The sequence below is a fragment of the Papio anubis genome, chromosome 3 (assembly GCF_008728515.1).
Source record: "Papio anubis isolate 15944 chromosome 3, Panubis1.0, whole genome shotgun sequence".
Lineage (NCBI taxonomy): Eukaryota > Metazoa > Chordata > Mammalia > Primates > Cercopithecidae > Papio > Papio anubis.
This window is the reverse complement of record NC_044978.1, coordinates 161,487,927-161,515,487: the sequence shown is the minus strand read 5'-3', so window position 1 is coordinate 161,515,487 and position 27,561 is coordinate 161,487,927. Positions and strand designations below refer to the sequence as shown.

The window sequence follows — 27,561 nt, the reverse complement described above, 5'->3', positions numbered from 1 at the left end:
ACCTGTATTAGATGGATGCCTGTTAACCTGCCCTATCGTCTCACAGCTTTATAGCCTAATGGAGGAAACAGTCAAAACAAACAGCCCTAACAGACTGTGTATATGTGCTTGGATGGGGAAAGCTGTGCATTGAGGCATGGAGCCATGCCCTAGATGTAGGGGCCAGGGAAGACTTAGAGAAAGTGGCATCCAATTCCAGACCTGAAGGGTGAATAGCGCCAAAAGCCCTGAGGCTGGGTTCAGTGCACCAAATTTGTGAACACCTCAAGTTTCCTTTTTTTTTTTTTTGAGACAGGGCCTTATTCTGACACTCAGGCTGAGTGCAGTGGCATGATCATGGCTCACTGCTGCTTTGAACTCCTGGGCACAAGTGATCCTCCCACCTTAGCCTCCTAAGTAGCTGGGACTACAGGTAAATGCCACTGTACCCAGCTAATTTTTCATTTTTTTACAGAGATAGGGTCTCACTATGTTGCCCAGGCTGGTCTTGAACTCCTGGACACAAATGACCCTCCTGCCTCAGTCTCCCAACATGCTGGGATTACAGGCGTGAGCCACTGCACCCGGCCAGTGAACATCTATTTTGTTCTAGAAAATATTCTGGTTAGTGGGTAAGATATGGTAAAGATGGGCAGGTTTAGGTTTATAGTTCTAATCCTCAAGAGAGAGTTCATTTTGATTTATTTGTTTGAGATGGAAACTCGATAAGTTACTTACATACTTCATACATATTTACTTCATACATACTTCAACTGTGCTAAATAAAAAAGGTTATACAATGAGTTCTCTTATTTTTATTCTCCACTTTTAGTCTCTGCATTTTAAAGGACCAGTGATAACCCTTAGGTGTGGTCAGGGCAAGGTCATTCAGCAAGTGTTTATTAAGTGCTTATTATGTTCCAGGAACATAATAAGTTCTGTAAGTTCTGGGGATACAGTGGTGAAATAAATCCTTGTTTTGAAGTTTCTCTTGTCTTGGAGTTCCCTGGTTTCTTGGAGCACCCAAAATAAATACGTAGTAGATTAGATGGTAAGTGCTAAATAGAAAAGTAAAGTGGAGGTTAGAGATTAGATAAGGGTCTTGGGGGTCATAATGACTTGGAGTTATTGTGAGATGGGAAATAAATGGGCTGGTTGGTCCAAAAGAGTGACATGATGTATGTTTTAAGAGCCATAAAAAACAACGAGATCATGTTCTTTGCAAGGACATGAATGGAGCAGGAGGCTATTATCCTCAGCGAACTAACACAGGAACAGAAAACCAAACACCACATGTTCTCACTAATAAATGGGAGCTAAATGATGAGAACACACGGACACATAGAGGGGAACAACATATACCAGGGCCTTTCGGAAGGTGGAGGGTAGGAGGAGGGAGAGAGTCAGGACCAGTAACTAATGGGTACTAAGCTTAATACCTGGGTGATTGCTTCTCGGTCTTTTGGCTAAGATCAAGTGTAGCATGTCTTCTTACCAGTTTAATATCTGGGTGATGAAATAATCTGTACAACAAACCCTCAAGATAGAAGTTTACTTATGTAACCTGCACTTGTACCCCTGAACTTAAAAGTTACAAAGAAAAAGGATTCCTAGCTCCTCTGTTAGGTATAGAGTGGGCATAGGTGAGAGAGGGAGACCAGTTAGGAGGTTCTTAGAATAATCGAGGTGAGAGCCAATGGTAACCTGAATCATGTGGAAGGAATGGAGATGGCAAGAGGTGGTTGGATTTTGGGTATTTATTTAAGGTAGAGTCAATACAACTTGCTGATTGGATGTAGAGGGTAAGAATGTGAGATCATGGATGATTATAAGGTTTTTGGCCTAAGCAACTGGAAGATTTGGAGGTGCCAGCAACTGCAATATGGGAAACGTAGGGATGAAGCCTTTGGGAGGTATGGCAAAGGTGAAGAATGAAGTTTTGGGTGGTAAAGTTTGAGATGTCTATTAAGCATCCAAGTGGAGATGTTGAATACAGTAGTCGAGTTTAGGGCAGAAGTCCAGACTTGAATTAGAAATTTGGGAGTCATCAGTGTTGGTAACGAAGAGAAGAGGACCGTGAATGGAACCTGAGCCATTCCAAAGTTAAGTAGTGGGTAGATAAATGCAGTGCTGGGGGCTGGGCGTGGTATTTTGTGATTGCTGCTTATTAATGAAATAGGAAGCTAGATCCTCTCCTGAGAGACAGGATGGAAGAGGAGGTGTTGGGAATTTGAGGAGAGGAATTGGCTTGTGTGCATTTCTTTAATTCCGCTGCCCTGGTGCAGGCATGGAGTTGGTAGACAGTTGGGTTTTACCAGGACTGGGAGTTTTGCAGGTGACCATGATGAGGGGAGGAAGAAAGAGTGATTCTGTGAAGACCCAGCATAATTTAAGCTGGCCAAGGAGGCGGGAAGCAAGGACTTGAAGGGAGAGAATTCCAGTGACGTGGGGGAGCAGTCCTTTGTAGGTTCTAGTAGGGCAGAAGAATATTTGGACTTGGAGTGCCAGAGGGACTGAACTGGGAAGACAGGAGGTGCTTGACATTGAAAGTGTGGTGAGGTTGCAGTTACTGGTATTGACAAGATCTGAGGTATGATTGGGGAACTAGAGGATGAAATAGGATGGAGGATAAATCATTGCAGGACAGAAGTTCAAGTAAATAAGAGGTATTAGTATTATTTTAACGAACAGTGAACTTCCTCCCATGTTATTATTTTTATTTATTTATTTATTTATTTTTTAGACAGTGTCTCACTCTTGTTGCCCAGGCTGGAGTGCAGTGGCTCAGTCTCTGCTCACTGCAACCTCCACCTCCCAGATTCAAGGGATTCTCCTGCCTCAGCCTTCCGAGTAGCTGGAATTACAGGTGCCCACCACCACACTGGCTAATTTTTTGTATTTTTAGTAGACACGGGGTTTTGCCACTTTGGCCAGTCTGGTCTTGAACTCCTGACCTCAAGTGATCCACTCGCCTCAGCCTCCCAAAGTGCTAGGATTACAGGCGTGAGCCACTGTGCCTGCCCCAGCCCCCATGTTATTTGGAAATTGAAGAGAAGTGGGTGTTGTTAGGCAGTGGAGAGGAAGGAGGATCGGAGCAGTCTATACAAATCTTGATTACATTTTTCTGTACCTTATGTCCTGATACCAGCAAGCCAATCCATATTGCAGGTCCATATCATGAGCATTCTCATAGCTGGTATTTCTTCTTAATGCAGTAACTACTGGTACTTCAGAGATGAATGCATTCTTGGATGACCCAGAATTTGCAGATATTATACTGAGAGCAGAGCAAGCAATAGAAGTTGGAATTTTTCCAGAAAGGATCTCTCAAGGTTCAAGTGGAAGTTACTTTGTGAAGGATCCTAAGAGGGTGAGAATTTCACAGACCTATTATATGTAATAGAAACTTTGGTAAATACTAATTTAAATATGAAATCATTGTGAGTTTCTAAAGATATTTTCCTATTAAGTCTGATTGTAACCTCTTTTCCAAAATAAAGGTCAGTTTTTGTTTGTTTTTTGAGGCGGGGTCCCCCTCTCTCACCCAGACTGGAGTGCAGTGGTGCAATCATAACCTCACTGTAACCTTGACCCCCTGGGCTCAGGCAATCCTCCCATCTCAGCCTCCCGAGTAGGTGGGACCACAGGAGTATGCCACCACACTGGGCTAATTTTTGTAATTATTTGTAGAGACAGGGGTCTCCCTATATTGTCCTGGCTGGTCTTGCACTTCTAGGCCTAAGCAAACCTCAGCTTTGGCTCCCGAAATATTGAGATTACAAGTGTGAGCCACTGTGCCTGGCCTCAATTTTTTGCTTTTACTAAAGCACTCTGGTGTTTACAAACAGAGCTAATCATTTCAAGTCACAGTTTGCTATTTTGTTATTTTATACTTGGTTTCAAGCATTTATTGAATACCCACATTCCGCTGTAGCCTTATTGAGTATATATATTCACAAGTCCTTATCTTATGGAAGTCTGTAACCTTATCAGCCAAACACAGTGGAAGTTTAAACCTTCAAAACTTGTTTAATGTCATTTCCAAAGTACTTGATTTTTTTCAAAGGTAGTGAATACCTTTTCTGGCATTTTACCAGGGGAAGGAGGCTCAGCAATCTGAAGTTTGAAAGTATTGGAATGTGAAAGTGAAATGAACCACAGGATGATTCTAGACCGGAAAAGAGAAGTTGATGTGGCACTTTGCTCCACTTAGTCTAGAATTTTTCAAAAATACATTGTTTTTTTTCTAAAAGCTTTCTGAATGATGCATAATGAGCAGTTCTTTTCTCTGGGGCAATAACATTTATAATTTCACCCCCAACTTTTTTTGCAGATTGAAGTTATATTTTTAAAATGATTTTAAAGCATAACCCTTTTTTGAGATTAAAATGTATTTGTAGGTACTGTCAATCTCTCAATCTTTATTCTAAGCTTGATTTCTTAATTTGATCTTGCTGACTTTTTTACTAGTGACTCAGACTGTATTGCATTATATTTATTGTGTTATAAAGCAATTATATACTTATAATAAGATTTGTTCTTGTCTAAGGATAATTAAGCTTCTAAATTGAATATGAATATATTGTATCAAACGATAAGAGTATAGAGACTTTTAGACATTCATGAGCAAAAAAAGATTTTTTAATAGGAGAGAGTTTATTTTATTTAATTAATCAATTTATTTATTAAGATGGATTCTCACTCTGTCGCCCAGGCTGGAGTGCAATGGTGCAATCTCAGCTCACTGCAATCTCCACCTCCCTGGTTCAAGTGATTATCCTGCCTCAGCCTCCTGAGTAGCTGGGATTACAGGCGCACGCCACCATGCCCAGCTAATTTTTGTATTTTTAGTAGAGATGGGATTTCCCCATGTTGGCCAGCTTGTCTCCTGACCTCAAGTGATCTGCTCACCTCCCAAAGTGCTGGTATTACAGGTGTGAACCACCGGGCCTGGCCAAGAGTTTACTTTAAGTTGGTTCCTGAAAAAATAACTGGAAAAGAATTAAAGTAGGAGAATCTGACAGCATGGATGTGTACTGTATCTTATCATCTTTGTATTTTAGAGGTGGTTTTTGTCATTGGATTCGTTAATTTAACACATACTTGGATGTCTACTGTGCATCAGGTACTGTTCTGAGTACTGGAAATGCAGCCCTAACAAACCAAGTCCCTGCTTATTACAATGTACTTTAATGTGGGGAAAGTAAACAGCAAACATGTAATGTGGATATGTAATAGATATTGAATAATAACATTGTTTGACCTAGAATGGTGGTTTTCAAACATTTAAAAATCAGTGAAACTCTTTTTCTTTTTCTTTTTTTTTTTTTTTTTTTTTTGTGACAGAGTCTCGCTCTTTCACCCAGGCTGGAGTGCAGTGGCACAATCGCAGCTCACTGCAAGCTCCACCTCCCGGGTTCACGCCATTCTTCTGCCTCAGCTTCCTGAGTAGCTGGGACTACAGCTACAGGTGCCCGCCACCACGCCCGGCTAATTTCTTGTATTTTTAGTAGAGACGGGGTTACACAGTGTTAGCCAGGATGGTCTCGATCTCCTGACCTTGTGATCCGCCTGCCTCGGCCTCCCAAAGTGCTGGCATTACAGGTGTGCGCCACTACACCTGGCCCAGTGAAACTCTTTCTTAACTTGGAAATCCAGCAATATAAAACAGGTGAAATTAGAGTTAATCTGGTCAAGTGGCATGGGGTCTTAGAGCCTTGCCTTCACCTTCCCAGGGTTTGTCAGAACACAGTTTGAAAACTACTGGTCTTGATTTTAGATTGTTGAATGAGAATGAATACGAAAATGTGATTTGAACTAAATATCTTAATATTTGAGGTTTATAAATCCTCTTAATAGTTTGAGGATTTGTGCCTATATCTTTGGTGGGAAGCAGTAGAAAACAATTTATTAGAATGCATTTTATGGATGATTATCTATATATATAAAAAGTCTAATAAGATTTTTACTTTTTGCTATAGAAAATTATTGGTGTGTTTAAACCCAAATCAGAAGAGCCTTATGGTCAACTCAATCCAAAATGGACCAAATATGTCCATAAGGTCTGCTGCCCTTGCTGCTTTGGCCGAGGCTGCCTGATTCCTAATCAGGGGTACCTTTCCGAAGCGGGTGCCTATTTTGTGGACAACAAGCTTCATCTGGGCATCGTACCTAAAACAAAGGTAAGCCAGACTTTATTTTTAACCATGGACTTTTAATTTACAACCTGCTTATATCTGAATGTTTCAGTATTTATTCCTAATGATAGAACCTAAAGTGGAGCCCCTTTTTTGGTAGTAGTCCAAGAGTCATTAGTGACTGGTAACTAGTAAATTGATTCTAGTGTAGATCCACAAAGTATTTGAGGGAATGTGTCTTGTCCCTGTGAGATCCGACAATGCTAACAAAAAGAGGATAAAGACCTAGCATTCAGAAGGCAGGAAAATATCAGGGGATCCAGAGATCCTATTGAAGGCAGAGATAGCCAATGTGCTTAAAGACTACTATTGTTGTCCTTTCAGCCTTTATACAAAATTTTTTTCTTTTCTTTTCTTTTCTTTCTTTTTTTTTTTTTTTTTTTTTTTAAGAGACAGAGTGTTGCTGTGTTGCCCAGACTAGCCTTAAATTTCTGTGCTCACGCAGTCCTCTTGCCTCAGCCTTCTGAGTAGCTGGGACTACTGGCACATACCATCATGTGCCTGGCACCTACATCTTTTCTCTTTATCATGGCTCACTGCAGCCTTGTCCTGCTGGGCTCAGGTGATCCTCCCACCTCAGCCTCCTGAGTAGCTGGGACTACAGGCACATACCATCATGTGCCTGGCACCCGCATCCTTTCTTTTCTTTTCTTTTTTTGGAGATAGGGTCTCATGCCCAGGCTGGAGTGTAGTGATGCAATCATGGCTCACTGCAGCCTCGTCCTGCTGGGCTCAGGTGATCCTCCCACCTCCGCCTCCTGAGTAGCTGGTAATACAGGCGTGCACCACCACACCCAGCCAGTTTTTGTATTTTTAGTGGAGATGGAATTTCTCCACGTTGCCCAGGCTGGTCTCAAACTCCTGAGCTCAAGCAGTCTACCTGCCACAGACCCCCAAAGTGCTGGGATTACAGGCGTGAGCCACTGCACCCAGCTAACCTGGCATCCTTTCTAAATTTTTACTTGAAGCCTTCTTTCTTAAAATGTTTATTCCTAAGTCTACATTTTAATGCTGTTACTTTCACCACTGGCAAATTTTAGGCCTCTGAAAGGCTTTTATACCATTCTCAGAAGGAAATATGTGCCATTCATTTAACAAGGCTTTGCAAAATTCCCTAGCTTTTCTGTTTTAGATTATCTAGGGCCTTTATTACAGAGTTACACTTTGCTAATTTTCATCATTAGAGTGAATTTCATGGTGTATATGAATAGAGATACTATAATACAAATTCTAACCATTTTTCTATATTGTATGTTTCTAGGTGGTTTGGCTTGTCAGTGAGACATTTAACTATAATGCGATTGACCGTGCAAAATCAAGAGGCAAAAAGTATGCTTTAGAAAAAGTGCCGAAAGTGGGTAGAAAGTTTCATAGGATAGGACTCCCTCCTAAGGTAAGTTTCTCTGATAAACTTTATTTAGAGGGCAATCGGGCACATACATCCTGAGCTATAGGAGCTAGAATGCGCATTGTGCTGTTAGATGTGGATATTATTATAGCACAGATTTTTCATCTTCCAGGAGCTTATAGTAAACAGGTAATTTCAGTGTAATATAAAGCTGTTGAGATGATGGTAAGTTCAGGGAGCTCTTAGAGGATAGATGGACATCTAAACCAGTTTAGAGGGATGGGAGGTGTTTCCAGGAAGAGGTTGCATGAAAGGCTTATAAAATAATGGGTAAAAGCACAGGTCTGGAATCAGACCTAATCCCAGCCTCTCTGCTAGTTTGCTCTGAGACCTTGGGCAAGTTCCTTATTCGCTCTCTCTCTCTCTCTCTCTCTCTCTTTTTTTTTTTTTTTTTTTTTTTTTTGATAGAGGGTCTCACTGTGTTGCCCCATCTGGAGTACAGTGTTGTGAACAGGGCTTTCTGCAGCCTCAAACTCGTGAGCTCAAATAATCTTCCTGCCTCAGCCTTCTGAGTAGCTGGGACCACAGGTGCACACTACCAGCCTGGCTAATTTTTAAATTTTTTTTTTGTAGAGATAGAGTCTCACCATGTTGCCTAGGCTGGTCTTGAATTCCTGGGCTGAAGCAATCCTCTCGCCTTGGCCTCCCAAAGTGCTGGGATTTCAAGTGTTAGCCACTGTGCCTGGCCAAGTTCCTTACTCTCTAAGCCCCAGTTTCCATAAAATGAGAATGATAAAAACTACCTCTTAGGTTGTTGTGAGGATAAAACTAAGAAATTCATGTCAAGTACTTGGTACATAGTAAAGGTTAAGTAAATGGTAGCAGCTATGTTTACTTACTACACATTAGATTTTCTTTTTTCTTATCACCTTTAAATAAACCTGAGGGATGGTAAGCAGCCAGCTAAACAAGAGTAGAGAGGGTTAATGGGAAAGGCATTCTAGGAAAAGCTTTAAGATTGATTGATTGATTGATTGATTGATTGATTTTTTGAGACAGAGTCTCGCTCTGTCACCTAGGCTGGAGTGCAGTGGCGCTATCTCGGCTCACTGCAAGCTCCACCTCCCAGGTTCATGCCATTCTCCTGCCTCAGCCTTCCAAGTAGCTGGGACTACAGGCGCCTGCCACCACGCCCGGCTAATTTTTTGTATTTTTAGTAGAGACGGGGTTTCACCGTGTTAGCCAGGATGGTTTCGATCTCCTGACCTCGTGATCTTCCCACCTCGGCCTCCCAAAGTGCTGGGATTACAGGTGTGAGCCACTGTGCCCGGCCAAGATTTATTTATTTATTTATTTATTTATTTTTTTTTTGAGACGGAGTCTCGCTCTGTCGCCCAGGCTGGAGTGCAGTGGCCGGATCTCAGCTCACTGCAAGCTCCGCCTCCCGGGTTTACGCCATTCTCCTGCCTCAGCCTCCCGAGTAGCTGGGACTACAGGCGCCTGCCACCTCGCCCGGCTAGTTTTTTGTATTTTTAGTAGAGACGGGGTTTCACCATGTTAGCCAGGATGGTCTCGATCTCCTGACCTCGTGATCCGCCCGTCTCGGCCTCCCAAAGTGCTGGGATTACAGGCTTGAGCCACCGCGCCCGGCCCAAGATTTATTTTTTAGAAATGTATTTGGCTTATGATTTTCTTGCTTCTGTACATTTATCTAGATAAAAAGAATTTCAGTAGGAATTCATCGTTAACCTAACTTTTAAGATAAATTTTACTCAAAGTGGGCAGGGAGTTTGAAAGTTTTTAAAAGGCCTAAAGGAGGATATTATTTCCATATTTATGACTACTAGTTCTTAGTTATAAGTATTTTGAAGAACACCTTTAGGAAATCATTAAAATTTCATGCCAACAACAAAAACATAAAGCGTTAGAATAAAAAGCAGATTTTCTTTGTGGTGATTTGTTTGTATTTTTGAAGGAAACTAGGGTTACCTATTACCTGTTTGTCACATACTACTTAAATTTGTATTTCCTTCTCCAACAAACTGTTTACTGTTAACTAGTACTCTTGTTAACAAAAATGCCTTTTTAAATGGTCGTATCTTCAAGGAAAGGACTTTTTCAAAACCACTATCAATATTATGATTAATAGATTTGTTCTTTAAAATTTTAGACAGGGTATTTAATCTGTGAATCTGTGTGGTTAAGGAATCTGTCCTTTTTTTTCTTTTTTTTTTTTTTTTTTTGAGACAATCTCGCTCTGTCACCCAGGCTGGAGTGCAGTGGTGCCATCTTGGCTCACTGTAACCTCCGCCTCCCAAGTTCAAGCGATTCTCCTGCCTCAGCCTTCTGAGTAGCTGGGACTACAGGCGCGTGCCACCACACATGGCTAATTTTTTGTATTTTTAATAGAGATGGGGTTTTACCATGTTGGCCAGGCTGGTCTCAAACTCGTGGCCTCAAGTGATCCACCCGCCTCAGCCTCCCAAAGTGCTGGGATTACAGGTGTGAGCCACCACACCTGGCCTCATCCTATTTTTAAAATAAAATGATTTATTTAGAATTCAAAGAAAGAGTCTAACAGCTAAAAAAAAAATGAAAAAATGAAAAAATTATGTACTGTATTTTATGTCAGAAAAAGAATCTGGAAAAGTTTATTCAGTAAGATAAAATTGCACTGTTATTGAATAAGCAGAATAGGTTTAAAATTTGGCCTCCATAATTACATTCATCTTAATGAATATTTTTAGAAAACGGCATTCTTTTTCAGAGTGTCACATTGGAGATACATGTTTATTCTTTTTTAAAATTTTCCCAAAATAGCTGCTATGCTCCTTGAAACTCTAGGGGTAAGCATTTTTTATCTGCTATGTATTCTTTATGCAATTATTTAAAATTAGTGTATAAAAATAGTTTTCTTGATAAATGTGGCTTATCTAAATTAGTGTTAAGTCTTCTTTCTTATTGTGTTTACATGACGTATTTTTTGACAGTACTGCTGAGAAATATAAATATTAATCCCCTTGTTCTTGTACTTTCTCTTCTAACTATAGTTCTTAAAATTATAGATTGGTTCCTTTCAGTTATTTGTTGAAGGTTACAAGGAGGCTGAATATTGGCTTAGGAAATTTGAAGCTGACCCTTTGCCTGAGAATATTAGAAAACAATTTCAGTCACAATTTGAAAGATTGGTTGTTTTGGATTACATCATCAGAAATACAGGTATTGAAGTTCTCTCATTTGTTTACTCAAATCTTGTTCATTTTCAAACTATATTCTTGTTATCTAAACCAAAGTGGTAAACTTTTGTTGCTGAAGTCTTGAAGCCACTTTCTCTGTCTACCTCTGTCTACCTAGTATTGACTCTCCTGGGCAGAAGTCATCCTGTGTGGGATAGATTCTGATTCAAAGCAGGCTCTTAGATCAGTTCCTGTCCCCTAGGGAGGAATTTCCTAGGGACAAGGCAAAGTCAGATATTGGTTATCTGCACAGTGTGAGTAATTAAGGCTTCATTGTGTAAATTATGTTAGGTGCTTATTTTGACATTACGTAACTGTTAGTGTAGTCTATAAATACACTAAACTCTTAATTTTTCCTGTGCTATAAAGGGGCAATGATGTAGACCAGGGGTGTCCAGTCTTTTGGCTTCCCTGGGCCACAATGGAAGAAGAATTGTCTTGGGCCACACATAAAATACAGTAACACCAATGACAGCTGATGAACTTAAAAAAAAAAAAAAAAAGTCTCAAAAAAAACTCATAATGTTTTAGGAAAGTTTACAAATTTTTGTTGGGCCACATTCAAGGCCATCCTGGGCAGCATGTGACCTGCAGGCCTCGGGTTGACCTTGATGTAGATTATCCAAAGCAGGAGCTCCCCACTGTGGGTCCCTGGACTCTCAGGGTCAGCATTACGTGACAATTTGTTAAACACGCATCTTCTCAGACACTATGCCAGACCTTTTGGAACAGAAATTGCAAGTGAGTGCTGGCAGGCTGGGTTTTAAGGTACCCTCCAGGTAATTCTGATGCATTCTGAAGTTTGAGAACCACTGGTTCAAAATGTTTTCTTATTTAGTTTTTGGCAAAGCATCAAATAATTTTCCAGATTTACTGTCTTAATTTATATGTATATATATTTACAGTCTAGACCACTTCTATGCTGACATGAGGTAAGCCTGCTTAGAAATTTGCCTAGAAATAGGGGTTAATGCTTTTTCTTCCTAAAGTGAAGAAAAGCTCTTTGATTTTAATAACCTTGATTTAATAATTGTATCACCTCACAGGGTAGTAGTTTTGAGGATTACATGAATTATTACATACTAAGCACTTAAAACAATGTTGGCCCAGAGAAAATATTCAATAAATGTTAACTCACATTTATGGGTTTGTTTTTTTTTTAAGTTTCTTTGTGTTAAATTGTGACCTTTAATATGCTGTGGATAACCAGTGAAAGTCTCAAAAATCAGGAGATCACTAGATTTTTCTCATTGATATTAAGCCATGATGTCCATAGAAATGAAGTAACAGATTTTTTTGTTTGTTTTGAAAGACAGGGGCAATGATAATTGGTTAGTCAGATATGAAAAGCAGAAATGTGAAAAGGAAATTGACCATAAGGTAAGGAAATTTACAATTTTATATGTTTATATATATACACACACACACATATGTATGTAATTGTGTATAACTTGTGAATATATATATATATATTCAATTTCTGTAAAAGATTCCTTTAAGTTATTCTTCACCATTTCCTCCTTCTTTCACTTAATCTTTGGTTTTTACATCTACTTTTTCTGTTTTTCTCACACTTTTTATTTTCATCACTTGTTTACATTGCATTCTTGATTCTTGATTTTTTTTTTTTTAATAGATACGGGGTTTTGCCGTGTTGGCCAGGCTGATCTCGAACTCCTGGCCTCAAGCAATCCACCCGCCTCAGTCTCCCAAAGTGCTGGGATTACAGTCATGTGCCACCATGCCCAGCCAGTTCTGTTTTTTTGTTTTTTGTTTTGTTTTGTTTTGTTTTTTATTATTATTATACTTTAAGTTCTAGGGTACATGTTGCATAACGTACAGGTCTGTTACATATGTATACTTGTGCCATGTTGGTGTGCTGCACCCATCAACTCGTCATTTACATCAGGTATAACTCCCAATGCAATCCCTCCCAGTTCTGTTTTTTCTTTTGTCAATTGTTGGGCAGCTTTATTTTTTATTTCATATTAGAATAGAAGCATAATACCTGCTTAGTACTTTTTTAGAGTTTGAGAAATTTATAGAATCCCCATATTTTACTTTTATGTAATAAAGGCTTCTGGGATTTTTGTTCACCATGTTTGTATTTTACTAATTCACTTTGTTCTGAGTCCTTTCATTCAGTGTTAAATAATACAGTATTACCTAATAAATGGAACGTGTGTGCTTAACCTGTGAATCACGTCCACTGAACTTCAAAAAATTATTAAGTACTTTTACTATTTATAAGAAGCTGGTTTTAACATATATAATAGACTGCATAGAGCCTCAACACTGATGTCAGAGTTATAGATTTTAGAGTCATTGCTATCAACTTTGAGTACCAAGTTCAAGTTTTAGATATTTACATAAGATTTTTTTTTCCAAAATACTTTTACAAGTTTAAAACAGTTTGTACATTTGGGAAAGTTTTAAGTGATTAAAAATATTTCTTCAATATTTATAATTTATGTTCTCAAGTAATGACTTAAAGCTGTTGCATCATTTTTAAAAGTTTGTACTTTTAAATGTTTATCAAGGATATTTAAATAGATATATTCATAACACTTAGCAATAAAAAGGAACAAACTTGATATACACAATAGCATGGATGAAACTTAAAATTATGCTGAGTGAAAGAAGCTACACATAAAAGGAACATAGCGTATGATTATATTTATATTTAAAAATTAGAAAATGCAAACTAGTTTCTAGTGACAGAAAACAGACCAGTAGTTGCCTGGTCTTGGGGTAGGGGGAAGGCTGGACTGCAAAGGGACACAAGGAAACTTTGGGGTGAAAGTTTCACATATGTCAAGGCTCATCACATTGTACTTGTTAATATAGGAAGTTAATTGTATGTAAATTATACCTTAATAAAGTTGTAAGTAGGAAAGAATGGTAGAAATAAAAATAAATGCCAGTTGTAGCAGAAATGGGCTTAAAATACAAACATGAATGCACATATGTATAAGCTCCTGGACCAGGCACAGTGGCTCATGCCTGTAATCACAGCACTTTGGGATGCCAAGGTGGGAGGATTGACTGAATCCAGGAGTTTGAGACCCTGTGTCTACAAAGAATTAAAAAGAAAATTTTTTTAAAGCACCACTTAAGGATAAAAGACTTTAAGAGAGTAGAAAAAGTAAAATGAAATAAATTAGCCCAACATGGTGGCAAACACCTGTGGTTCCAGCGATTCGGGAGGCTGAGGTGGGAGATCGCTTGGGCACAGGAGGTCAAGGCTGCGGTGAGTCGTGATTGTGCCTCTACACTCCAGCTGGGTGACAGAGCAAGACCCTGTCTCAAAAAAATAAAATAATTCAAGATAATTAAATAAATGTAAGCTCCCGAAATTATTTTATTTGTATATCTTGAGCAGTTAGATTTTGCTGAAAATTCTTTTGCTCGAATATTTTGTGCACTTTCAATGAGGTGTAAGACATTTGATATATACTAAAAGAAATAAAGTTGGCATACCTCACATCAGCCTTCACTGTAGTGCTTTTAACTTAAAAAATTTCTGTTTTACTTTTTGTTATTTTATCTAGGCCACTTAGTAGTAATGGCCATCTGTCTTTAAGTAATCAGAATACTCTTTTTTTTCCTTTAAAAAATACACACGTTTAACTTTAGTCTGTTTTAATTTCTAAGTAAAGCAATTCCAAAAATATGAAGTTAACATCAGAGCCATGTGAACCACCATGATAAAATAAAACAGATATTCACAATAATTACATCTAAAGATAGTTCAGCTTGATAAATCACCTTCCACAGAAATACTCTTTAACATGAAAACCCTCTTTCTCCTGAGATCTTTATTTCTGTTATGGAAGAATACAGAAGTTAGGAACAGCCTACTGTATTAGTACATTCTCACACTGCTATGAAGAAATACCCAAGGCGGGGTAATTTATAAAGAAAAGAGATTTAATTGACTCACAATTCTGCATGGCTGGGGAGACCTCAGGAAACTTACAATCATGGCAGAAGGCACCTCTTCACAGGGTTGCAGGAGAATGAGTGCGAGTAGGAGAAATGCCAGACGCTTACAAAACCATCAAATCTCATGAGAACTCACTCACTATCACGAGAACAGCATGGGGGAGACCGCCCCCATGATCTGATTACCTCCACCTGGTCCTGCCCTTGACACATAAGGATTACAGGGATTACAATTCAAGATGAGATTTTGGGTGGGGACACGGCCAAACGATAACACCTACATTCAAGAATATCTTGAGGTTCCTTCTACTAGATCTTATTATATTTAATTATGGTCTTTCAAGGAATTTCATTTAGAAGCATTTTGTATTTGACTTATTTCTTTGGGACCCTAAGAAAGACTAGGTCTTAATAAGGTGATTTTTGTGTTTAAAAAAATCAGTAATATTTTACATCATACATTTAAGCAATGAATCTAGCAGTAAATTATCTAGAACATCACTTTAAAGTCACAATATTTTCAAGCCTTTTAAAGAGAAAACCATTACTGAGTAATGGTATAATATCAAATTTTAAAAAACAGTGGTTAGGAAATACATGTTTTTTCAGACAGTCTCTTCCATTCCTGTGTGAATTTGTATTTTTTCTGGTAGCATTGTTAATTTTTGTAGGCTTTTCAGAGAGAATATGTTCTTAAACATCAATAATTATTATAAATAATTTATCCTTTGGGAATATTTATATAGGTTCTTTTATCAACATATCATTTTTCTCCTCTGTAGGAATCAAAATGGATTGATGATGAAGAATTCCTTATTAAAATAGCTGCAATTGATAATGGTCTAGCATTTCCTTTTAAACATCCTGATGAATGGAGAGCATGTGAGTATTTAGAACCTTCTGTGGATTCTATAATTATCTTTTTTCCAGAATGAGAAGGGAAAAAAATTTACAGATACCATAGAAGAGGAAAAAGTAGATGAAATATGATTATTCATTAAGGCTCAGTTTTAGGCATTAGGGATGCAAATGTATACTACAGGGTCTTGCTATGAATTGTTTGCTTAGTTTGGGATGACTGGTTTTGATTTTTAGGCTTTGTGTTATCCTTGGAAAATGAGTTTAGTAGTGTTCCAGTTTTAAATATATATATAACATTGAAATTATTTTATATTTTGGTAGAACTATATTTTAAGTTTTTGGTTGTATTCACTTATAAAACAATTTAGGCCTGCCCTCCACCTGACCTCATTCTTAGGGAGTAGTGCTTTAATTGCCTTCCCAGTCTCTCTTGTGGTAAATGATTACATTTTCTACATTTTCTTGAACCAGTTTTAGACACTTTTATTTTGCTTAAAATTTTCCATGATTTCTTGAGTTTTAAATTTATGAGTATAGCATTTTATTAGAATTCTCTTATAATTAAAACAATTCCCTCTGTGCATATTGAGTGTTTAGGGAGTGAAATGAAATGATGTCTGAAATTTGCCTTAAAATACTTGTGGTGGTGTGGACAGGAGGGATAAATAAAGCCAATTTTGCAAAAAAAAATTGGTAATAATTGAATTAACATAGGAGTTTATTATAGTCGTTTTCTGATATTTGTATGTGTTTAAGATATATGGGCCAGGCATGGTGGCTCACACCTGTAATCCCAGCACTTTGGGGGCTGAGGCTAGCAGATCGCTTGAGCTCAGGAATTCAAGACCAGCCCGGGCAACATGGCGAAACCCCATCTCTACAAAAAATACAAAAATGGGCCAGGTGTGATGGCCCATGCCTGCAGTCCTAGCTACTTGGGAGGCTGAGGTGAGAGGATTACTTGAGCTTGGGAGGTGGAGGTTGCAGTGAGCCAAGATGGCACCACCGCACTCTAGCCTGGGTGACACAGTGTAAGGCCCTGTCTCAAAAATAAAATAAAAAATATATAGTATGTTTTAAAAATCTTCATATCCATGATATGTCTCTTTTAAATTCCTTCAATTTATTAGTGAGCCTTTTACTCATTAGGCTTGCCAAAGATTTGTCTGTTGTTAAGCATTGGCTCTTCTATTTATTTAATTATTTATGCTTTTTCCCCCCAGATAATTGCCTATTTATTTTATAGATCAGGCTTTTAGTTTGTTTGCTTTTTCTTTTATAGATTTATGTTTTCCATCATTATTATTTTTTCCTATTATGTTCATCCTATATTGCTTTCCTATAAATGCATATTAGGCCTCATATTTTCCTCTGGGTATAATTTTGGCTAAACCACGGATTGCACAGGTGCTACTCTATGACTCTGCCTTACATAGTCATATTTTCTGATTTTCTTTTTGACAGGAATAATTTAGAAGTATTTTGTTTGATCTTAAAATTTCTATGTCAGCTTATTTTAATTGTACATTATTACTATTTCTAAGAAACTGTTCATTGTTGTTATTTTCCAGCATTATTGCATTGTGATCTGTGCATATGGCCTGTGTAAATTCTGTTTTACAGTTTGTTAGTAATTTCTGTATGATCCTATATATGGCCTATTTAGAGGATAGTATTTGAAAAGAATGAGCACAAAATTCTGTCTACTAACCTAAAGGTTGTTAGTCATATCATATCCTTTACTTATTTTCTGACTATATAATCTGTTAATTTTCAGAGGAAATTAATGATCACTGTGATTGTGATTTTGCCAGTTTTTTCTTCAATTTCTATGCATTTTTTGCTTTGTATTTCACGTGTAGAGGTCCAGTGGTTTATCTTCCTGGTGGCTTCTTCTTTTTTTTTTTTTTTTTTAATCAGTATGACATATATCCCACTTTGTGTATACCTCAGTGGTTTTTGCTTTTCTTATTTGGTTTTCAGTAACATTGTTATACCTCTGTTCATTTTGTTAGCATATACCTGGTATTATTCTCTACATTAATATATGTGTGAATGAATTACAAGGTCCCCCTCTGTCACCTAGGCTGGATTGCAGTAGCATGCTCATAGCTCACTGCAGCCTCAAACTCCTGGCTCAAGCAATCCTCCTGCCTCAGCCTCTTGAGTAGCTGAGACTACAGGCACACGGCATCACACTCAGCTAATCTACTTTTATTTTATTTTTAACGTTTATCATTTTGTTTTAGATATATGACTTACGAAGGATAGTTAGCTGTTTTTTTAACCCAGTCTGCGTCTTTTAATAGGTGCACTTTGTAGTTTAAGTCTCAATAAACTACTGATATGCTTACACTTTTCCTGCCATCTTATTTTTTTCCTGTTAAACATGAATTGTAATTTGTTCTTTTTTGCTTGTCCTATCTTTTCTTGAGCTGATTTGAAATGTCTTGGTTCCATTTTATGATTTTCTCCTAATGATTTGGAACCTTTATGTAAATTGCATTTTTAAAGGGTTTAAAGGGTACAGCTAGGAAATTTTTATCAAACATGCAGTTGGGGTTAAAGGTTGGAGCTTGAAAAGGAATTGGTAGTGGGGATATAGTTTTTATTTATTTATTTATTATTATTATTATTATTTTTTTGATTCCTGGGATGTGAGAGAGAGGAAACAGCTTTTAAACTGTCATCTTGGCCGGGTACGGTGGCTCACGCCTGTAATCCCAGCACTTTGGGAGGCTGAGGCGGGCGGATCATGAGGTCAGGAGATCAAGACCATCCTGGCTAACACAGTGAAACCCCATTTCTACCAAAAATACAAAAATTAGCCAGGCATGGTGGCGGGTGCTTGTAGTCCCAGCTACTCGGGAAGCTGAGACAGGAGACTGGCGTGAACCTGGGAGGCGGAGCTTGCAGTGAGCCGAGATCACGCCACTGCACTCCAGCCTGGGTGACAGAGCAAGACTCCGTCTCAAACAAAAACAAAAACAAAAACAAAAAAAACCCTGTCATCTTGTTGGTGGAAGCCATGGTGTGTTTGCTATTACCCAGGAAAATCACAGAGAACAAACACTATTGCTTAGCACAATGCCAGGTACATAAGTATTCAATAAATGTTTTATGAATGCTTAAACAAATAGAGAAGAGAAAGGACTAAGTGTGGAATCACGGCTAATGGTGACATTGAAAGAGGGGAGGAAAAACTAGCAAAAGAGAGAAGGAGTAGCTTACAAGACAAGATAAACGTAGAGTGGTATCTCCAATGCCACAGAGGAGAGAATTTCATAAAGGAGATGATAGAAAACAGTGCTACATACAACAGAGCGATTAAGTAGCATGACAACAGCAAGTGAGCCTTTGGACAGACCCTTGGGTCTGGTGACTGGTGGCCTTAGGAGAGAGAGTTTAGATGGTAGTACTAGAAGTTGAGTGTTGGGATTAAATGTAGAGGCAGATGAAAAATAAGGGCCTTTCTTCTATGAAATTATTCAGGGAAAACTAAAAAAAAAAAAATGGACATATCTACAAGGAGATGTGAGCCAGGGGAAACACTTTCTTCAGAATGCAAAGTAACCTTCCTACTGTGTGCAATGAGATAGATCAAGAAGTGAGAGCCAGGCATTGAGGTGAGCTCCTGTAGTCCTAGCTACTTGGGAGGCTGAGGCGAGAGAATTGCTTGAGCCTAGGAGATTGAGGCTATAGCGAACTATGATTGTGTCACTGCACCCCACCTGGGTGACTGAGGAGAAATGACTCCAAAGGCAGATTTCTTCTTCAGGGCTTTCAAAGTGGTAGGATCCACCAAAGCTGGGGATTCTTATTGGATATGCTCACGGTCGCTCTGTGGATGATCATGTCAGAAACCTTACACTCTTGCAGGAATCTGAATATGCACCCTCTCTAGAAGATTAAACCTGTACAAATCTCTCTAGTCCTGGCACGGTGTAGATTTAATGGTCTTCTTGAGGGAGAATTAGAATTAGCTCAGAGTCATGGATCTTTTGTCTCTTAAAGTGACCCACCTGTTTACCTCCTAATGATTGCAAAGTTCAGAACATCTGTGTACAAGTCAGTGGTCAATTCCTGATGATTTGTAGCTGCGGAGGGCAGGCAGACCTCAGCCGTGGTATTCAGTCTGTGCCTGGGTGCAGTGATACGCACCTGTAGTCCCAGCTACTTTTGAAGCTGAGGTGGGAGAATCCCTTGAGCCCAGAAGTTCGAGGCTGCAGTGAGCTATAATCATGCCACTGCCCTTCAGCCTGGGTGACACAGTGAGACCCATTCTCTTAGAAATATATAATAATAAAAATAATCTGGGGCTGCGTACAAAGTATAGGTAGTCATCAGTTTCTGAACTGAGGAACCAGATAGATTGAGATACATTTAGAACTATTTGAGATAGATTCATTATCCAAACTCTTACTCTTTACTGTCTAAAACTCAGAGACATTACGAGTTTACTCTCTGAATTGACTGTCCAAATCTGAGTAATTTGGATTGCAGTGTGTAGTTTTACTCTGATTAAGTTCTTATCCTGTCCTTTTTTGGGGAGAACCTGGGAGTTGTAGGAAAGAACCAGGAAAAATGTGAGTCTAAATAAACCATTTCCTACCACTGATGAGGAGAATGCTTTTTTCTCTATTAGATCCATTTCACTGGGCTTGGCTTCCTCAAGCAAAAGTTCCTTTTTCTGAAGAAATAAGAAGCTTGATTCTACCATATATTTCTGACATGAACTTTGTGCAAGATTTATGTGAAGATCTGTATGAACTTTTTAAGGTAAGTTAATGCTTAGTTTGATTATTGCAGAAAATGAAATCTTAAAATAGAAGAGACTGCTTAATAGAGCTAATTTGCAATGTACTATTTCTTGTATTGCTGCTTGCCATAAAACCTGACAGGAGAGAAAGGAATTAGCAGTTTTATTTACAGGAGCATACATTCATAAAGCTATACTTACTATGAGCATTCTTTGAAGTGAGACTACATTAAAATTTAATTTGCTGTTTTCTTCAAAAGTTGAATTTTTACAAGAAGACTCTATAAATTATAATACATATTTGGTGACCTGCTATGATTTAGTTCTCTTAAAAAGCCTAAATTCATTGACTGGAAAGTCATCTTAAATCCTTTCTGGAACAAATTGGGGTACAAATAAATAAGTCTATTCATGTCATTCTGGGAGTATACAAAAATACCTCAGGTAAAAATATTATTTTTGTTTTATTTTATCGATTAGGAAAGCTTTTTAATGGCCTTATTTGCTGAGTTGAAGAGTTCATCTGTTTTCAGATATTTATATCAAAGTCTTTATTTTGGGAATTGTTTTTTTCTTTTCTGTAATAGACTGACAAAGGATTTGACAAAGCCACTTTTGAAAGTCAGATGTCTGTGATGAGGGGTCAGGTAAGTTACCTTTTTATTTGTTCATAAGGAAAAAAATCTCTTTGAAACAGTGGTCAACTGTTTTCTCCACTGTGATCTGGAGATGGAATTTTTAATACTACCTCTTATGCTGAACCAAAATAGCCCAGATGATTAGAAATGAAGTTGATTCGGCCTAGTGCAGTGGCTCACGCCTGTATTCCCAGCACTTTGGGAGGCCAAGGCGGGTGGATCACCTGAGGTCAGGAGTTCAAGACCAGCCTGGCCAACATGGTGAAACCCCATCTCTACTAAAAATACAAAAAAAAATTAGCTGGGTGTGGTGGCGGGCACCTGTAATCCCAGCTACTTGGAAGGCTGCGGCAGGAGAATCACTTGAACTTGGGAGGCGGAGGTTGCAGTAGCTGAGATCACACCACTGCACTCCAGCCTGAGCAACAAGAGCGAAACTGCATCTCAGAAAAAAAAAAAAAAAAGAAATGAAGTTGACTCCAATAGTTTCTTCCCTCTATTATCTTATAACTTAGGTAGTTCTGACCTTGTTGTGTACTGTTTATTTAGCTCAGTGGTTTCTTCCCTCTATTATCTTATAAATCAGGTAGTTCTGACCTTGTTGTGTACTGTTTATTTAGCTCAGTGTTTCCCTTGCTGTGAATTGTTGGTCCCCGTTTTGATAGCTATTTTGGGCATCACTACCTTTTCCCCCTCAGATCCATTCACTTAGACATTTCAGTACCAAGTTCTGTTGCCAATAGATTACTATTATTATTATTATTTATTATTATTGTTTTGCGGAATATGTTTGGCTTTTGCTAGAGCAGTCACTGAATAACCATGTCACCAAGATTGAGCGTCGATTGTAACATGAAAAAACTAATTGTAACTCAGTCCTCTCCCTGATCCCCCCCCTCACTTTTTTTGTTGTTGTTGTTGTTGGGAGACCTAGTCTTGCCCTGTCGCTCAGGCTGGAGTGCAATGGTGCGATCTCGGCTCACTTCAACCTCTGCCTCCCAGGTTCCAGCGGTTCTCCTGCCTCAGCCTCCCAAGTAGTTGGGATTACAGGCATGCACCACCGCGCCCGGCTAATGTTTTTGTAGAGATGGGATTTCACCGTGTTGGTCAGGCTGGTCTCGAACTCCTGACCTCATGATCCAGCCACCTCAGCCTCCCAAAGTGCTGGGATTACAGGCATGAGCCACCATGCCCAGCCCCTCCTCACCTTTAGTTAAAGGTTAGAAGTACAAGGCATTAAGTCTGCTGATGTGGGCCTGCAGGCTGGGCTCACTCTCAGATGACTGCTGCTTCTTGGACTCTATGAATGGTATTTCTATTCCAAAAGGAAAGCTTGAAACAGAAATAAATTGTACTGTAAACATTGTCTTTTAGTGTCTTATAAATTAACATTCTCTTCCTAAAATATACATTTAAAGTATCTGTTTGCCACAATGCCTGTAGCAAACAAAGTGGGTCAAGTTTTTGCACTGATTATTATATTATACAACTTTAACAAGTACATATAATTACATCAGAGAATCATTCATTCATTCACCAAGTATTTATTGACAGAACTAGTGCTGGCAACTAGTCACTGGAGATAAGGCAGTAAGCAAAACCAAGTTTCTGCTGTCATGGAGTTTTGCTCTGCAGAGAAGGCCCGGGCTCGGTGAAAAGGGACAGGTAATCAGCTCATGCATCTCTCTGCTCTGTCACATTTATGCAGTCCTTAATGCAGTCGTGAGTTTCCAGTAGTTAAGTGAAGGCTCGAGAAATAGGATGGAGCCAGAGTATAGAGGGCCTTAAACACCAGAATGTAGATAGATTCCACAAGGAAGGCATTGGAGCAGTTAGAAATTCCGCATTAAAGAAGGGCTGTGATGAGACAGAAGTTTTTGAAAAGGAGATCTTAATTCTAGGGTTCTTCTATGAACTCCTTGAAAAATGTTGTTAATATGTGCATTTTGGGTTGGGTATGAGAGAAGATAGGATTTATATCTCAGCAAAAATATTTATATCCCTCAAAAAAGTTAAGGACTGCTGCAGAAGGCTGGGCTGGACAGTGGGGTACAGATTTGCTTAGTAGATGAGGAGACGACAGCCAAGTAGCCTCACTAAGAGGCTTTTTCTGGTAATTCAGGCATCAATGAAAGGATTTGGTGATCAATGATTATAATTATGTTGCAGAGTTTTGCCATCCCAAAACTTATTTGAGCTAAATTTTTTAGGCATAGATAAGTATGCCTTGATTTGACCTTTTTGCTTGAAACAAATTGACTTGACATATCAATATGCTTCATCTTCTGGAACTTTCTTATCCCTAAAGCTTTATTTTTATTTTAGGAATCTGATTTAAAATAAAGAAGTAAATAAAAGCTGTAAATAATTTTGTAAGCTTTAATTGTGGTTTAAAGTTAACACCCGAGGAATTTAAATTAAAAAAAAAAAAGCGCCTGTCTGGGTGTAGTGACTTATGCTTGTAATCCCAGCATTTTGAGAGGCAGAGGAGGGCAGATTGCTTGAGCTCAGGAGTTCAAGATCAGCCTGGGCACCGTGGGGAAACCCCATTTCTACAAAAAAATACAAAAATTAGCTGGGCGTGGTGGCATGTGTTTGTAGTTCCAGCTGCCAGGAGCCTGAGGCAGGAGGATCACTTGAGCCCCGGAGGTAGAGGAGATTGCAGTGAGCTGAGATTGCGCCACTGCACTCCAACCTGGGCAGCAGAGCAAGACCTTGTCTCAGAAAAAAAGCCTGTCTAAGAAGGTGTGGGAGTGTTCCAGTTCTGAGATCTGTTACAAAGATGTGTCCGTGGCTGTCTCCTATTTCAGGTTTATTTACTCATATCCTATCTCATGCACAAAAGAAAAAGGCATTATAAAAATGAATGTAATAAAATATGAAGATGACAGGGTCAATAACTTAGGAGAGAAAGAAAGAAAATGATGATACTTTGGTTATTACACGTTGTCATTTGATTTTGTTTTGTTTTTTAATTTTAATTTGATTTTGAACTTTCTGATAGCCAAAAAAGATAATATGTCCTGACTATGTACATGATTGTGTAGCTCTCTGGTTTTGGCTGTTTTTTACTTATTTAAAAATAAGTTAGTCTAAGGCCAGGTATGGTGGCTCACGGCTGTAGTCCCAGCTACTTGGGAGGCTGAGGCAGGAGGATTGTTTAAGCCCAAGAGTTTGAGGCTGTAGTACACTGTGATGACACCTGTGCATAGCCACTGCACTGTAGCCTGGGCAACAGACCAAGACCTCATCTCTTAAGAAAAAAAAAAAGATCTAAAAAAAATCAGGTATTGGGCCAGGTGTGTTGGCTCATGCCTGTAATCCCAGTTTGGGAGGCCAAGGTGGGTGGATTGCTTGAGCCCAGGAGTTCAAGGTTGTAATGAGCTGTGATCACACCACTACACTCCAGCCTGGGCAACAGAGCAAGACCTTATCTCAAAAAAAAAAAAAAAAAAAAAAATTAACCTGTATTCCAAACAACAGAATAATTACTTCAGTGAATTCCTGGCGTCGAAATACTTGTGTTATTTCTGTCATTTATAAATATAATTTAAATCCCTCTCCCTTCCAGTTTTACCTATTAACTTAATGATTTGTGCTTTCTACAGCCAAGTCTTTTGCCCTAGTTTGTAGTAAGCCGTGAGTTTTACACATATAATCAATGGCATGCTCTAATTCTTCACATAAAGATGTGGACTGAAACAATATGAAAGTTTTTTTTTTTTTTTAATTCAGAGCTGGTAGCAATGTTTATGAACATTAAAGATAAACCATGTTTTGAATTTTATATTAAATAGCAATAGGTCATAATCAGGGTAGGTAAAATTCATCTAATATTCTAATTTGGAACACTGAAACTGAGAATATATTTACTTACAAGCAATGTGAAATATATTTTCCATGTGACCTGAAAAAATGCAGAAATAATAACTAAAACTTTTTCTGAAAACACAATGAACTTATATTCAGAGATTTATATACCAGAAACTCATTTACAGATTTAATAATAATTGGTGTTAAAGAGAGTGAAACTAACCCTTTAGTACCTCCTGGTGCTTGACCCCTTACTGGACACTTTAATGATGCTTGTTATTGTTTATCCTCACAACACCTCCACAGAGTAATCTACATTTTAGGTGGAATGACTGTGGCTCAAAGGGCTTGAATAATATGTATCTGTGAAATGAGGGGGCTGCCAGCCTGGCCACTTGGCAGCATTTAGGCATTGCCTCTGCCCGGGGCCCTTATCATCTCTTCTCCGGATTTACTGACATTCTAAGTTGCCCTTACCTCTTCTCCCGTTCCTCTTCCACACTGAAACAAGGACAATCTCTAAAAACAAATCTGAGCATGTCTTCTGTTGTTTAAAACTCCTCTAATTTGTCCATGTATACAGGCTCAAGTCCAGGCTTTCAGCACAGTCAACAACACCCTTCACAGTCAGGCTCCAAACAGTGTGTCTACCTTTATCTCTTGCCGTTTTGCCCCTCTCCCTGGGCTGGGCAAATCTGAACTGCTCTTCCTTCCCCTTTCCCAGTGGTGCCCTTGTGCATGCGATTCTCTCCCCCTTGATGCCTTTCCCTCTTTATCTAGGAAAGAGTTTTTCTTTCAGCCCCCATGTCAGTCTTCCTAAACTCCTCCTGCCTACAGGGAGTTGTTCTGATTTTTGCAGCACTCCCTGGGAATATGCTGGTGTCACATTTTACTCAGAAATTTGATTTTAAATCATCATATGGGGTATATTGCTATAGAGAGAGAGCTTAAAATCTACGATAAAGTAGAATATATGTGGTTTGATGTATATAGTGCAGTAATTCTCAGGCCCCCTGAAATTTAAAGACCAGTGAACTAATCTAAAGGAAAGCAAAGTCGATATGTAGAAGCCCACAAGTTTATACCACCTGCCTGGACCACAACTGTCAAATCCCTATCAAGCTGTCATTATGGCATGGGTGGAGAAGTCTAGTGTCTCCCCTGGCCTGCAGAATTTGCTCCATTCTATTTTTTTAAATAATCCTCTCTGATTTAAACAGAGAGTAATAGATTGGTTATTCTTTGAGAAATGAAAAAATAGGTGGTATGGGGGGGAGGGGATCAGATTTTACAGTCAGGGCAGAGGTCCTTTCCATCACACTATACTGCAATTACTTGTTCATGTGGCTGCTTCTAGAACTTGAGTTCTTTAAGGGCTTACATAGCTTTTCCCTCATTTGGTCACCTCTTCTCCCCAACACAGTGAGTGCTCAGTAAGTGTTTCCTTAGTAAATAAATGCAGAATTATTAAGTGTCTTCTGAATTCCCAGAGAAATATTAATAGATTAATTTCAGGATTTAATAATTTATGCAATTTCTGTAACTATTTGAAAATTGATCATTTGTAGGGCAATTTTCGTTTTCCTATACTTTTTTTTTTTTTGGAGACAGAGTCTCCCTTTCACCCAGGCTGGAATGCAGTGGCGCAGTCTCAGCTCACTGCAACCTCTGCCACCCGGGTTCAAGCGATCCTCATGCCCCAGCCTCCCTGATAGCTAGGATTACAGGCATGTGCCACCACACCTGGCTAATTTTTGTTTTTTGTATTTTTGTGTAGAGTTGGGGTTTCATCATGTTGGTCAGGCTGGTCTCAAACTCCTGGCCTCAAGTGATCCACCCACCTTGGCCACCCAAAGTGCTGGGATTACAGGTGTGAGCCACCACACCTGGCCAACGTTTCTGTTTTCCATATTCTCTGCAAGAGTCACATATTGTTCTTAGAGTCAGGAAAATATTAGCTGTTACTTAAATTGGTATATTTAGACTAACATTTTTAGAATAGAATTTTTAAAACCCAAAGAGGAAACTAACCAAAACATTTCCTTCCTTAACTGTGCTAGTGCACACTTTTATATTCATGGTAGGAACAATGCTTATAATAAACTCAAATTTCATAAATTACTTTTTTCTTGTTATCCAAATGTAGTCAATTTAGAAAATTTTAAGGGAAGGCTGGGTGTGGTGGCTCATGCCTATAATCCTAGCACTTTGGGAGGCTGAGGCGGATGGATCTCTCGAGCCTAGGAGTTCAAGACCAGTCTGGGCAACAAAGCGAAACCCTGTCTCTACAAACAGTATAAAAATTAGCTGAGGTGGCGTGTGCCTGTAGTCCCAGCTATTCTGGAGTCTGGGGTGGGAGGATCGCTTGAGCCTGGGAGGCAGACGCTGCAGTGAACTGTGATTGCACACTGCACTCCAGCCTGGGTGACAAAGCAAGACCCTGTCTCAAAAAAAAGAAAAAGAAAATTTTAAGGGAAGAACTTAAAAGTGATCCTAAAACATAAATATAACCTATAACCCTGTAACACCTTACTAGTAAAGATCTATTTTCCTGATGTGTTAAATACTCCAAATATTCTACAAACTGAAACCATCTAGTTTGGCCAGCTGTGGTGGCTCACACCTGTAATCTCAGCACTTTAAGAGGCAAAGGTGGGAGGATTACATGAGCCCAGAATTCAAGATCAGCCCTGGCAACATGGCAGGATCCCATCTCTACAATCATCAATCAAATCAATCAATCAATCAATAAACCATCTAGTTTATACTTAAAGTATTATGAAGT

General features: G+C 38.8%; 1 protein-coding gene and 1 pseudogene across 3 annotated transcripts in view; both read left to right on the top strand.

Moving 5' to 3' along the window:
• The window catches only part of PI4K2B (phosphatidylinositol 4-kinase type 2 beta), a 35,378-nt gene that overhangs the window by 4,738 nt on the left and 3,079 nt on the right, over positions 1-27,561 (top strand). For 2 of the 3 annotated variants that reach the window (XM_031664687.1, XM_031664689.1), the window contains exons 2-9: positions 3,195-3,349; positions 5,961-6,161; positions 7,438-7,569; positions 10,590-10,743; positions 12,073-12,140; positions 15,488-15,587; positions 20,212-20,345; positions 20,913-20,972. In XM_031664687.1, the coding sequence (XP_031520547.1) occupies positions 3,195-3,349; positions 5,961-6,161; positions 7,438-7,569; positions 10,590-10,743; positions 12,073-12,140; positions 15,488-15,587; positions 20,212-20,345; positions 20,913-20,972 (1,004 nt within the window). The remainder of the gene's footprint in view (positions 1-3,194; positions 3,350-5,960; positions 6,162-7,437; positions 7,570-10,589; positions 10,744-12,072; positions 12,141-15,487; positions 15,588-20,211; positions 20,346-20,912; positions 20,973-27,561) is intronic. The other variant, XM_031664688.1, reaches the window with a different exon arrangement.
• Positions 1,426-1,520, top strand: LOC116274380 (annotated as a pseudogene).